Consider the following 12,895-nt stretch of genomic DNA (forward strand, 5'->3'; position numbering starts at 1 on the left):
TTGTCATTTTTAGTGAAAAAAATAGTAACAGGAAATACTATTTACACCATGGATGTTTCCTTAAATATATTACACCTGTTATTATCTGTAATGTGATATAAACAGGTGGTTTGTTTGCTTACTAGAAAACATTTGCTATATGATTTTTATTGGGAGTCTCATTTTAATGTCAACTGTATTTTATTGTTAATCGCTTTCTCTTATCTTAATAAAATGTGTGTGTTGATCATTTCAAAGTTTCAGTTGCACAAAATCTTGTTAAAGACATGATCAGATGGTGTCTTCATGCTGGGTTTGGAACAACACTGTTTATTCCTTAACACAAACTAAGAAAATTAAACACAATTTATGCAGCCAAACAAATCCAAGCACATAATTAATGTGTGCTGTTTTGTGAAAGGGCACATTTTGTACATTAAAATATTCATTTGTTTGCTTAATAAAATCATTCCAAATTATACTTGTTTTAGTAGTAATTACTGAAAATGGTATTCTGTTAAAAGAAATTAACAAACCATAATTTTGCTATGATTTATGGATAGAGAAGTACATTATTATAATGATATACCCCGTAGAGATTGAGCAAGGGGTTTTGACAGAACCATGGAAAACCGAAAACACTGCAACCACTAGATGGTAGTCAAGTACAATGAATCTGCAACTATAATACGCGGAAGTGTTTTGCTCTTGTACCTTACGATCTTCCGTAGAACAGTTGACAGTGAAAGAACAGTTAGCTTGCTGGCTAGCTAGCACAATTTTCTCTGTAGATTAAGCATACCAGGTAAACAGCTATTAAAATAATTTGAAGTAGAGCTTTATCTTAGAACATTGCTTTTTGAATACGTATGTGACAAAAGCTGATGCGCTGTGTGTCGAACTGGCAGGCTAGAAACTGTCCATAGTCTACTATTAGCTAGCTAGCAAGCTAAGAGAAACAATAACAAACTCACCGGGCACTGAGCATTTCGTTTGCTAGCTACCAAGTAGAACATATTTAAGTCGCTCTACTATTATTGTGTGTATCTCCTTAAATCATGTACTCGTATTGCAATACTTGACTCAATGTCAATACTTTTACAGTCAGACTCAATGATGTGCTGTTGAATCAGACATGACTCCTTCTCAAAACCTATGACCAACTGGGCATATCGCAGTAAGCAGGGCGCTCAGCGGTAAGTTACTGAAAGTGTTTTATTGTAATTTGATGGATCATTTAAATATCTATTTCTAATGACGTATTCTCTTGCAGTTATCACAAATTGTAATCCATGCTTTCTGATGAGCTTGACTCCAAACCTGAGGTAATTGCACCAGCCATCACGTTATGCACTGCTCAAGACAGATAGACCTGTTATAATTTTACAACATATTACACTGAATGCATATTACGCGTGCATGAGTACAGTAGCCCTTGTCTATAAGTGGCAACTCTGATTGTCTCTGCCTTACATATTTGCTCAACCCATTTACCTGTCCTGCACACCTGTCACCTCTCAAAAGCTGCTGGTTCAGTTCGTGCAGAACGCATCCATTCCTCTCGGGCAGGGTCTCGAAGACTCAGAACCCAAACACACCTGCCTTCCACTGCTGGCCCCCAACGACAGCTCCCTGTGCAGCCCCCTAGAGCTAACAGGTCAGCATGTGCCTTCACTGTTCACAATGTCAACAATCCAACAGCGCCTTGAGACACATCAGTGTGTATCAGAGCCAGTTGACACATTTATGTGGATTGCTTTTAGTAAAGGATGATTTTCTCCTGTTCTTGTGCACCCGACCTTGTCTCAGAGGGTGGTCTCAGCCATGCGTCTGCAAGGTCCCCGCCTTTGTCAGAGTTCGGGGGTGCTGAGCAGAGCCCCCTGGTCCAGACACACCCCCTCCCCCGAGGGTCACCTAGCCCCCCACACGTCCTCCATGACCTGCAGCAGTCAGACAGCACGTCCTACGTCCTGCTCAACCTCGCGAAAGGTACAGGCTCCGCGCTCCCTCAATCTCTTCTGTCTGACTAGAATGGAGTGTGTTATATAAGTTATATAAGGATGCCTGTTCTCTCCCATTTACATTTAGTCATTTAGCGGACGCTCTTATCCAGAGCGTCTTACAGTAAGTACAGGGACATTTCCCCGAGGCAAGTAGGGCGAAGTGCCTTGCCCAAGGACACAACGTCATTTGGCACAGCCGGGAATCTGAACTGGCAGCCTTCTGATTACTAGCCCGAATTCCCTAACCACTTAGCCACCCGACTCCCCTCTTCTGACTCCTCCTCTCTGCCTTGCCCTCCAGGTCTGGCAGCCTCCTCTGAATCCCTGATCTTCTCTGCCGATGGTGCGGATGAGGAGGAGGAGGTGGTGTCGTCGGGGGACTACGGGGTGGATGGCAGCGCCCCCTGGTACCTGCGGGTGCAGGAGCTGGCACACGACAGCCTGATCGCTGCCACACGGGCACAGCTGGCCAAGGATGCCAAGGCAAGCCAGGATGCCAAGGCTGGTTGTGGCACTAACGGTAATATCACAAACTCGGCTTAGAACACAACGTGTGATGTCAGTGAGGGATTTAGACCTCCCTGGTCTACATCAGTTACTTGTTAGGTTTTAGGGCCTCAGCGTGTACTGGTTTGTATCCATCCTAAGACTTATTTAGCCTCTTAGTAATGCGTCTGTCCTGTTGCCTAGGTGACATCATTCACAGTTTTCCATCAGAGGAAGGTAAACGGGAGCTGTCGGCACGGACCAACCGAACACTCTCCAAACAAATTCTGCGCTGCTCCTTTGAGGGCTGCTACAGGACCTTCACCTGGCCAGCCCACCTTAAGTACCACCTTAAAACACACAGGTTAGAAGAAAACAGTCCTCACACTAAATAATACACAGAACACACCTCATAGCCTTGGAACCCAGACCAGAACTTATATTTTTTGCCAAGTTACTCCAGAGCCCTCCCATCTTGCCCAGTCTTTACCTTTCTGTCATAGTAGCTACATTTCTTGCTTAGAGCACCATTGTGTCTGTTTGTGCACACTTAAACTTGTATAAACCTATATTCCAAACATTCATCAAGCGTATATTGTGTGGCTCCCAAAACTTTTTTTCAGCGAGGGCCACATCATTTTTCCTTTCTTTAATGTGGGGTCAGGTCGGTCTGTAACAGAAAATAACATGGGCCTGAGTGACTACCAGTATTATTGGGGAGATTTTATTATGATTTTAAATGTATTCATTTTGCTTGATTAGTTCATTATTTTGTTATGCACCGTACATCCGTACATTACTATTGTAATGACCTTTTTTATTCATTGCTATTTAAATCAAAATTTGTCTCACGGGCCGTAGTTTGGGGACCCCTGGTACAATGTATCTTTGTCTGTTACGCAGACATTGCTAAAGCACATATCAAAGACTGTGGGAATACAGAAAGGCAAAACTACCTCAAAACACAGAAACATTCAGGACGCTTTTCGATGTGTATTTTGTCAGAAATGATCGTACGTTTCGCTGTGGAGCAGAGGGCTGTGGGAAGAGCTTTTACGTGCTGCAGAGACTCCAGGTCCACATGAGGACCCACAACGGAGACAAACCCTTCATCTGCAAGGAGAAGAACTGTGGCAAGAAGTTCACCACCGCGGGAAACCTCAAGAACCACAAACGCACGCACACAGGTTGGCTTGAAGTTATGCAGTTAATCCGAAGTCATGCTGTTAATCCTAAATTATAATATGGAGCGCTATTACAGATGTGAGAGAGGTGTTTTTGCTTGTCGTTGTCACTGATTGTATATGCACCCCTAGGAGAGAAGCCTTTCTTGTGTGAAGCAGATGGGTGTGGGCGCTCCTTTGCTGAGTATTCAAGTCTTCGCAAACACATGCTTGTGCACTCAGGTGAGAGCAGGAAGTGCCAAAAATTGAATTTAAAAAAAAGGTCATCCGTTAAGTGAACCGTGCAGTGTGTGTGCCAGCGCTTCACAGTACATCCAGCCTCACAATGATCACCCAACAGCAGCAGTAAAAAACCCCAACAAAAAGCTAATGGAGTGAAGGTGTGGCTGTATTTACATTTAGTCATTTAGCAGACGCTCTTATCCAGAGCGACTTACAGTAAGTACAGGGACATTCCCCTGGGGCAAGTAAGGCGAAGTGCCCAAGGACACAACGTCAAATCGCACAGCCGGGAATCAAACCGGCAACCTTCTGATTAACAGCTCGATTCCCTAACCGCTCAGCCATCTGACTCCCCCCTGTAGTATGTGATGTGTGACGCTGTGTTGTTCTCCAGGGGAGAAGCCCCACCAGTGTGGGATCTGTGGAAAGACCTTCTCTCAGTCAGGCAGCAGGAACGTTCACATGAGGAAGAGACACGGAGAAGAGGCCATGTGCAACGATGGCAGAGACGCAGGTAGCACAATATCCAGCCTGTACACACACCCACACACACATCAATCGCAACATGAAAGTACTTTATACATTAAGTCAATACATTTTGAATTCATCTTGCACGATACTGAAGTCCTAATGGTGGAAGAGAGTGCTTTGCTCTTGTGTTGGAATAAGTGGAGACACGTTGAATAAGTTCTTGTGTAGCAGTGCTGTGCGATCAGGGAGTCACAGAGGATCGTTGAGGGCTAATTTGTCCCTGAGGAAGCGTGTTGCTCCTTTTGTCTGCCGTGTCTCCACCGCTGTAAGACTGGTGCCTGCTGTGTGATTGACAGGAGAGGCCCTGACCCACAGCAGTCTGCTGGAGGCAGACGGGGAGGCTGGCGACAACATGGTCACCATGACTACAGGGGTGGAACCCATGAATCTGCACCATGCTATGCTGAGAGCCCAAGGTAGCCACACACACACACACACACTCCTATGTACAGGCTCACTTCTTCACTTGTTTTCCTTGCTATTGTATAAAGGCTAGAGATGCACGCTTCTCAGTCATCGCTACGCGGTGATTCCAGGAGAGGTCCTGGTGGCTCATATGTCTTCCTGTTCTTCATCCTTCAAGGCTCAGCAGACTCCGTGGTGGTCCTCTCTCAATCACATGATCTGGTGACCATGACAACTGCCGGCCACTCTTACGGCGAGGATGTGGTGGCTCTGTTGTAGACGTTGTCGTCCACTGGGACACTTTGTTGCACATGTAGAACTCTACTGCTGGTGACCCTAGTCAAAACAAGGTAGAGCTGACATGGAGCTGAGTGATGTTCTGGAAGCAGAATCCTTAAGACTAACCTGCAAAGTCCCCCAACCATTATGATAGTTAATAAGGTAATTTTTGTGATTGACTGATGCTAAAACACTCCCTGAACCCCCACATTCACAGCTGTCTAATATAGCCAACGTGTTTTGTTTAACACCAACCCCCCCCTAGTTTCCTTAACAAGTTTCCTCAATTACTCCATTCTTTGCTGTCAGCACTGTAGATATGTAATTACCTGCCAACAATTATGTTATTTTTGGTGGGAGACGTGGGAAAAGTCAAAGGTTTATACAAACCCACCTTTCTGTAGTTTATAACTGATAAATTTCAATTCACTTCCAAAGAAGTAGTGACACAGATATAAAAAGTTGAGTTTTATTAAAACTGAAAGTATATGTATAGATAAATGATTTTATTCATTGTCTATCAACTCTTTATGTGCATTCTCCTGAGAGCAGTTAATTATGAAAAGGCTACCAAATGTTTCATAAGGCTCCTAATTTTCCCTTCACCTCAAAAACTGACCGATATGATTATTCAATTACAATTAACATTAAATGTGCAAACACATGCTGTTTCTGCAACCAGCGCCATCTGCGACCAACAAGTTAAAAATAATAATTGACTTACAAAACACATTATGGAGACCATAGTCAACATTTGTGATCTGCTATTGACAGTAAAGCTGAGCAGTTTATCCACATGTTCATGTTGGGCGCCTTGGTTGGTTTTGTAAGAGATTAACTCTTTAGTAATATGAAGCACACATATCATTGCCAAACCGATTGCCTCAAAATGTCTATAAAACACTGGACCTTATGGTAGTCATGTTGGAAATGACCGGCTTTAGGCTTTAATCCGTTGTCAGTGTTTCACTTGCGTTTTATGTAAGGTAGGTGTTGAACTTCCACAAGGTCAGTAGCTACTGAGAACTGAGATACAGTAACTCAACTATGGTACCAACCATTGAGACGTCACTTTAGTAAATCCACCCAAAAGTCTGAGAAAATTAAATCAAGGAAGGCAAACTCAGATATAAAGATACACAGTTGACATCTATCAAAGTCATCGCTGAAAGAAATTAAGACACTCCCTGGGGTTTGCTACGATGCACCTTTCCATCCCAGCTCCTATTGGCTAGTCAGGTGAGGGCCATCTGAGGACCTCCCTGTAGGTGTCAGGTACATCCCAGGTGTTCCCCGTGTGTTCAGCTCCCTCAGTGGATCTTCAGGTTCTGGAAGTGGTGGAACGTGGCTCCAAGAGCCCAGCTCGTCTCCACATTGTTCACCTTCTTGGTGAGCTGGGGGGGGGGACAGAGGAACAGACGTCACGTTGTCATTATTCCTTTTTGTATTTATTTGAATTAAAAAATGTTTAAAAAGCTGAACTCGATGTGGTGTCTGTCTTGGTTCATCACTGCCGCTGCTACCTCCCCTCCACGGTTACTTTTTACCGACAGTGAAATTCTACGTTTCTCTATTTTCATCTCTTCAGCCAGACTTGCCCTCAGCTACGGATTCTGACCTGCAGAACTGTGTTTTCCTTGAAGCCAAAGCCGTCCTTGAGCAGGCAGGTGATGTAGGTCAAGTCCATGCAGAGGAAAGGGCTGGCGGAATGGTGCTTAGACATCTTGTTACACACTGTAGGAGGAAGGACAGTGTGTCATTATCTCCCCCCTCATCTACTGGATCCTGTCTCCTCATCAGTGTGAAGAGGAGAGACTGGAGGAGAGACTGGAGACTATTGAAATGCAGGCTATGCCTCCAGCAACACCCAGAGCAGCTCCATCATGGTAATGATGCATTGTCATGCATGTCATGACTGTGGCGGCGCCTCACCCTCTTTAGCTCTCTTCTTGAAGTCTCTGACCTCCAGCTTCCCTCCTTGAGACCCGTCTGGAAGAGAAACGGCAGGAGCATACAGGGGGGTCATGGACCTTTCATCAGAAGCCCTGTCATCACATGGTCTCATTCATTATGAAGAGAGCAGCTCTAAAAAGACATTTCCATCACACTAATAATACATCTGGTAGCCTTTCTGCTCTCGGTTTACAGAAGGTAGTCATTTCTCTAATAACTACACACCTATAGCTCATCACATTTCTGAGTCAATCAACCACTTTGTGTATGACTCATTTCACCCTCTGTCTTGAACATGAAAGCACCCATCATTCCAGGTCATTGTTATGACCCAGTTTGTGTTCTTACCGATGAGGCCTGCGTCGACGGCTCTGTCGAAGTAGTAGGAGAAGGCGTAGAAGACAGAGCTGTGCTTCAGCTCATACGGCTGAAGCACAACCCCTCTCACAACCTTCAGAACCTCCTGGTAGCACAGCTTGTACCCTGCGAAACCTGGCACACGGACAGACGACAGCATGGCCGTGAACAGAGCGGTTCGACAAGAGAATCTGAGTTCTTTCTGATGGTGTTACCCCTGTCAGGTGCCACGTTGACACACCGCCCAGTTTGTTTCCGTGCACTTTACATTTTAGTCATTTAACAGACATACAGTACGTACAGGGAAATTCCCCCGAGGCAAGTAGGGTGAAGTGCCTCGCCCATGGACACAACCTAATTTTCACACCACCGGGAATCGAACCAGCAACCTTCTGATTAGTAGCCCTATTCCCTAACCGCTCAGCCATCTGACTCCCCCTACTACTTGTGATCCATCCAGACAAGCTGAGCCTCCAGAGCAGACGACGGTCTCACCATCTGGGATCCCACTGATGCTGTAGGTCAGCCCTCCGAAACTCCACTCATCGCTGAACTTCTTCGGCAGACAGGAGCTCTTGAAGACCCTCCACTCCAACCCTGGACCACAGAACAGAGTGCCTTTCATGTTGTTGGATCAAACACCTGGTGAGCCAGGTGCCTTTCAGACGTTGATTTGAAGAGGCGAGAGTATCACCTCTATATAGCCACTTACGAGGGTGTTTATGATCCATGTGATTTGATATGAAAACATTTTGAAAACAAGATACTTCACTCATACCTTCGGCCCCCAGAGCTCCCAGGGTGGCCAGTCGTGCAGCCATCAGCCCGTTTCCAAGGTAGCTGGAGGAAATCAGGGTACATTTACACTCGGGGTGGGAATCTTTTGGTACCTCACGTTTTGAATCAATTCTTGGGGTCACGATTTGATTAAAAATCGGTTCACGATTTTTCCAAGATAAAAAAAAATAAAAAATGAAATAAACATATATAAATAATCATAATAAATAAAAATCTTTTTTTTTTTTTTTTTTACCATTTGTAACCATAACCAAACACAAAACCCCAAATGACTGTAAACTGATTAAATGTTTTATGAGGAAAAACTTCCAGTGGAATTCTTATTTGTCTCTCTGAAAATAGCAACAACATCTAGGTCAATACTCCAAACAGTTTCATTCAGAGTCCAAGAATTAAGTGACGGGTTTGATCCAGAGCCAATTAAAAGCCAGTAGGCGTCAGAATGTAATTAGTATTTGGGTCATGCATTGTATACGAAATAGGCACTTGTTCAAGAATAACTCCACGCACAATTACGTTAAATTTACTTCCTTACTTTTGTATTACAGTCAATTGAGAACAATGTCACAGTTAGGACGAAACACAGTCAATATGCTCTACAAGCTACAGACAACAATGGAAAATAACATCACTGTTTAGCTTGGTTACCTGTGGGTGTACAGCTCATAGGTACTGTTAAACATGTCAAATCTGACAATGTAGTCAGCAGGGGCACTTTGAATGGTTTTCTGCGAATGAAGAGTGGTTATTCTTGTCAGTGGCAGAATATACAATACCTATTGAAGGCTTTGGTGCCCTAACACCATAAATATTTAGATTTGAATGGGTACCAACCTGAGATTTGGGAAGGAAAGTTATTTGAGTTGATCCTCCTCCCAAATCCAGAATCCCCACAGTCTTCTGGGTCTGAGCATGCAAGTGACCTACAAAATATTTCACGTATGACGCAACTTTTTTTTTTCCAGGGACATGACTTCAGGTGGAAAGGTCAAATCAGTCATACTCGCGATGCTATCTTTAAAAGCACAAATTGGCCTGGGATCTATAAGCAGAAGTGTGAAATCTTTCTGTGCAGGATGATAATGGAAATATGAGCCCCTTTGAGGAATGAAATCTTACTGGGTTCCACTGTTGCTGTACAAATTGATGTTATCTGCTAGTGAGCAATGGTTTATCATAAGCTAGCTGGCACTTCAGCATGGCTTAGCTATAATTTGTACAGAGATGACCTCTACAGCACAGGAAGGGACAGTATTGAACATCATTCTCAAACTGTTCAATTCTATTGCATATTGAGGAAAAGACACATTATTTATTGTAAAGTAGATGTAGAGACCTACCAGTTAAAAAGTTCAGTGTTACCCAGGCCAAGATTCCTATTAAAATGTACAAACAAATAAGAGTCACTGCAAGAGAATTAACCCATTTTCATTACGTAGCAAAATGACAACATAATTTTTTGGTCAGACTACATGCATATCCTCAGGCTAAAGTACCCGTTTATGGCACGTGAGTGCTATAATTTGAAAAGCAAGGTTGAAACGCTGACAAATCAATTATGCCTTGGCATAACATTTGACTTTGAAACCCACAAAATACATTTACCACATAATTACAGCATCACTTTGACGTAAAACCTAAACAGCAGCCAAAATGAACTCCCTTATTTTCTAGAGTGTCATCACAACAGATCAAGATAATCTGCTGTAATTTTGTAAAACGGCTACAGTAAACAAATACCAATGAGATGAAGTTGCAAAGAAAGCAAAATGGGGTTCTGGAGGGGGTATTGAGAGATGTTTCCTCTGTATAGACTGGCAGGTGACTGACAGTGATAGGAGAAGAAAGGGTTGGATTGCGGTTTGACAGGGACATGGGTAGGCAGGCCCTGACATTACCTTCATTTGTGCCGTTCATTATGCTGACACTGTCGTCTGGGATGAGAAAAGGAGATTCATCAAACACGTCTCGGACCTGGAACGACAGGAGGACAATGAGTATGTTGTTAACTCATTGTGTGGCCTCTTGCCCCTCAAGACAAGTCCTGGGATTCATTCATTTCTCCCACAGGAATTAATAAAGAATCGTATTATCTTGTTCAAGGTGCCCTAGCTCATCTTCACTTATCTCCAGAGGACCCCTGGCTCACCAAGCAGTTATCTACCTAATACATTATAACCATTCTGGGCTTGCTCGAGCACCATCTGTCTGAAATAAAGACGTGCACAATACGAGCATCTTATCACATCAGTGTCCTGCCTAGTACAGTTCTATACAACACCTTTCCCTCAAGGAATTCTCAACCTCTTCAATCACCTAACCTGAAGCCACACTACCTGCTTGCTGTACGTCTATCATCTTGGCTGCATGTGGGTGCCCCTGGTGGTGCCGGGGTGGTCCTACCTGTTCCAGCAGAGCCTGGGCCTTCCCTGCAGGCAGCAGCCGGAGTCCTGCTGTGGCTCTGAGCACCACCGGGGTTCTCTTCCACTCCAGGCGAGGAACCGTCTTCTTAGCCACCTTCAGCATCATCCTCACTGTGTGGCCTCCCTGAGTGGACACAGCAACAGGTTGTTTGTAAATGGGACAAGTCAAATGAAATGTTTTTGCAAAAGTTATAGTTTAGTTAAAGTTTATGCAAAGCACCGTACAAAGGTGGGTGGGGGGGATGTGAACTTAAGAACTCTTGATCTGGAGGTAAAAACTCCACCGTTGAGCTCTAAACATGCTCTTTTCTTCACATTTTCTTTCAACTTTTTCCCCTTTACTTTTAGTAAACAATATTCTTGTATGTTTAAACCCAAATAAAGCAGCTTACCATCTCAGGCATGTCAGCATATGCTGACAGACCAGGCTTTATGGAATGGAACATTTCGTTGTCCAAAACAGGCAACTCCTCTGAAACACAACAGATGTTCACTCCAGATTATCTACAGCTTGGAGTGAAAATGCATTAAATGCACAATACGCCAACTCACTGATAATCACTGTAAAACTGATGGTATGACCTGAAAACAAGAAACAAACAAATAATTTTGCTGTCTGTTGTATCGGTATACTAACCTGGGTCTTTCTGAATGAAGGTGTAAACGTGGATGCGAGTCCCTGTGCTCCCTGCGTCGAACATCACCCCGTAGAAGATGCGGCTTGAGTTGGCAGGCCGGCTGAGGCTGGGGAGGACGCTCCCAATGCTGGTGGTGAGATCCAGCAGAGAAATCTTTGTCTGGGCCTGGGTCTGGGCCTGGGTCTGGGCCTGGGCCTGGGTCTGGGCCTGGGTCTGGGTCAGCTGAGACACAGCCAGCAGGACCAGCAGGCAGGCAACAGGAGACATCTTCTCTCTGGGTGAGTAACAGAAAACCATTGCTCTTCAAAAGTATGACTTCGGGTCTGTTTGCTGAACGATTTCAGGACTGAGAAAGATTCAGAGTAATTGCAAGCAAGAAGACCAAGGCTGATGTAGAAGAGACCAGAAGGGTAGCAGAGAAGCAATTACATGTCATTACATTATATGTCCTTTGGCCACACCTTTAAATAGCCTAAACCAACCAGGAGAGAATACTCAAATCCATGACGATGTAGAACTAATGTAGAACAACTAAGGTAAATGGGGAAATTCATTAGCAGTTGAGAGGCTGAAACACTTATGGTTAATAGTCAATTATTTTACCAAGTAGCCTACACTAAAATCAAAATGTGGCCAGTTTTGTACTGAAGTAAATCTAATCCAGAAGATGTGAGCAAATAGTGTCCAAAAAATGTTTTGTTCAGTACAGTTTATGAGGGTATTGATTGTGTGTTGCATCATGAGTATTAAGATATTGAAAGCTACCACATTCACAACAAGTAAAATACAGTAATTAGTTGATTACTTTATGCTAATCGCAGTTGTAGTCGAAATATATCTTAATAGCTAACTCGAAAACTGTAAAACTTTCTTCGTTAACCAAAACTAAGATGACCCACACGTGATTTTACTTGCCATTTGACGGCAAGCTTAACACACCGTGGCTGGTTAGCACTGGTTAGGCTAATGCAACGGTCCTTGACGAATTCTTCACAAATTCCGTCAAAATGTGCAGTGATCTAATACATGACAAACATTTCGCGTTAAGGAAAGAACGCTATCTCGTGTTTCAAAATTCATTTTCTACCGACTGCAAGTGATAAGCTAGTTCAAGCTACACTGACATGTGATGTTCGACGGCATTTGCTGGGAAGTTTAGTTACGTCATCAATGTTGTGGGAACACTCCGCTCACGTGTACTGTAGGCTCAGCCAGGGACTTTCATGTGGGGGAATATTATTTTTTTAAACTGAAATTATTCTGTAGCTGTTATTCTCCAAACAGTCTACAACTAGGTTTCAAATCACCCCTCCTTTCAACCGACTGCGTCAACAGCCTTGAGGGTACAGTATAACCAAACCCTTCTGGATTCTGTAGAAAATTAGGCTGAAGGCGAGAATTTCCCGACATGGTTAAAGAATACTCCCAACTACCGATATTCAAGTTACATTTAAATCCTTTTAGTCAGCTGTCTATGGATAATTACTGCCTGAATGGATTCCAAATGTTGTTTACAAAGACGTTAATGCATGCAGTCTGCAAATTGGTAAACCTATTTAGTCAAGGTTGCTGACACAGTAAGTAACAGTGAGACATTTTAAATCAAACATTTGTAACACCGAATGAAGCGATTCAAC

At 43.7% G+C, this 12,895-nt stretch overlaps 2 protein-coding genes across 5 annotated transcripts; one reads left to right on the top strand and one right to left on the bottom strand.

Moving 5' to 3' along the window:
- The first annotated feature begins 676 nt into the window (after positions 1 to 676).
- znf410 (zinc finger protein 410) lies at positions 677 to 6,570 on the top strand. Its single transcript, XM_084700893.1, has 12 exons — positions 677 to 784; positions 1,084 to 1,175; positions 1,253 to 1,304; positions 1,504 to 1,636; positions 1,789 to 1,968; positions 2,284 to 2,502; positions 2,673 to 2,832; positions 3,474 to 3,655; positions 3,785 to 3,874; positions 4,269 to 4,388; positions 4,702 to 4,821; positions 4,989 to 6,570. The coding sequence occupies exons 3-12, from the start codon at positions 1,272 to 1,274 to the stop codon at positions 5,087 to 5,089; spliced, it is 1,338 nt and encodes a 445-aa protein (XP_084557019.1). The 5' UTR covers positions 677 to 784; positions 1,084 to 1,175; positions 1,253 to 1,271; the 3' UTR covers positions 5,090 to 6,570.
- Positions 5,545 to 12,502, bottom strand: entpd5b (ectonucleoside triphosphate diphosphohydrolase 5b). 4 transcript variants are annotated; one of them, XM_084700891.1, is made up of 15 exons: positions 12,383 to 12,502; positions 12,198 to 12,277; positions 11,258 to 11,532; positions 11,013 to 11,092; positions 10,601 to 10,744; positions 10,096 to 10,171; positions 9,538 to 9,573; positions 9,032 to 9,120; positions 8,846 to 8,925; positions 8,178 to 8,308; positions 7,895 to 7,996; positions 7,391 to 7,534; positions 7,022 to 7,078; positions 6,708 to 6,823; positions 5,545 to 6,483 (listed from the first exon to the last, which is right to left on the bottom strand). In XM_084700891.1, the coding sequence occupies exons 3-15, from the start codon at positions 11,523 to 11,525 to the stop codon at positions 6,400 to 6,402; spliced, it is 1,407 nt and encodes a 468-aa protein (XP_084557017.1). In that variant the 5' UTR covers positions 11,526 to 11,532; positions 12,198 to 12,277; positions 12,383 to 12,502; the 3' UTR covers positions 5,545 to 6,399. The 4 variants fall into 4 exon arrangements, with proteins under 4 accessions (XP_084557017.1, XP_084557016.1, XP_084557015.1 ...); XM_084700890.1 differs by having other exon boundaries at positions 12,174 to 12,277; positions 12,383 to 12,500; XM_084700889.1 differs by having other exon boundaries at positions 12,158 to 12,493.
- Positions 12,503 to 12,895: the final 393 nt, after the last annotated feature.

Source organism: Hypomesus nipponensis, chromosome 6 (genome assembly GCF_054491055.1).
Source record: "Hypomesus nipponensis isolate SF chromosome 6, ASM5449105v1, whole genome shotgun sequence".
NCBI classification, from domain to species: Eukaryota; Metazoa; Chordata; class Actinopteri; order Osmeriformes; family Osmeridae; genus Hypomesus; species Hypomesus nipponensis.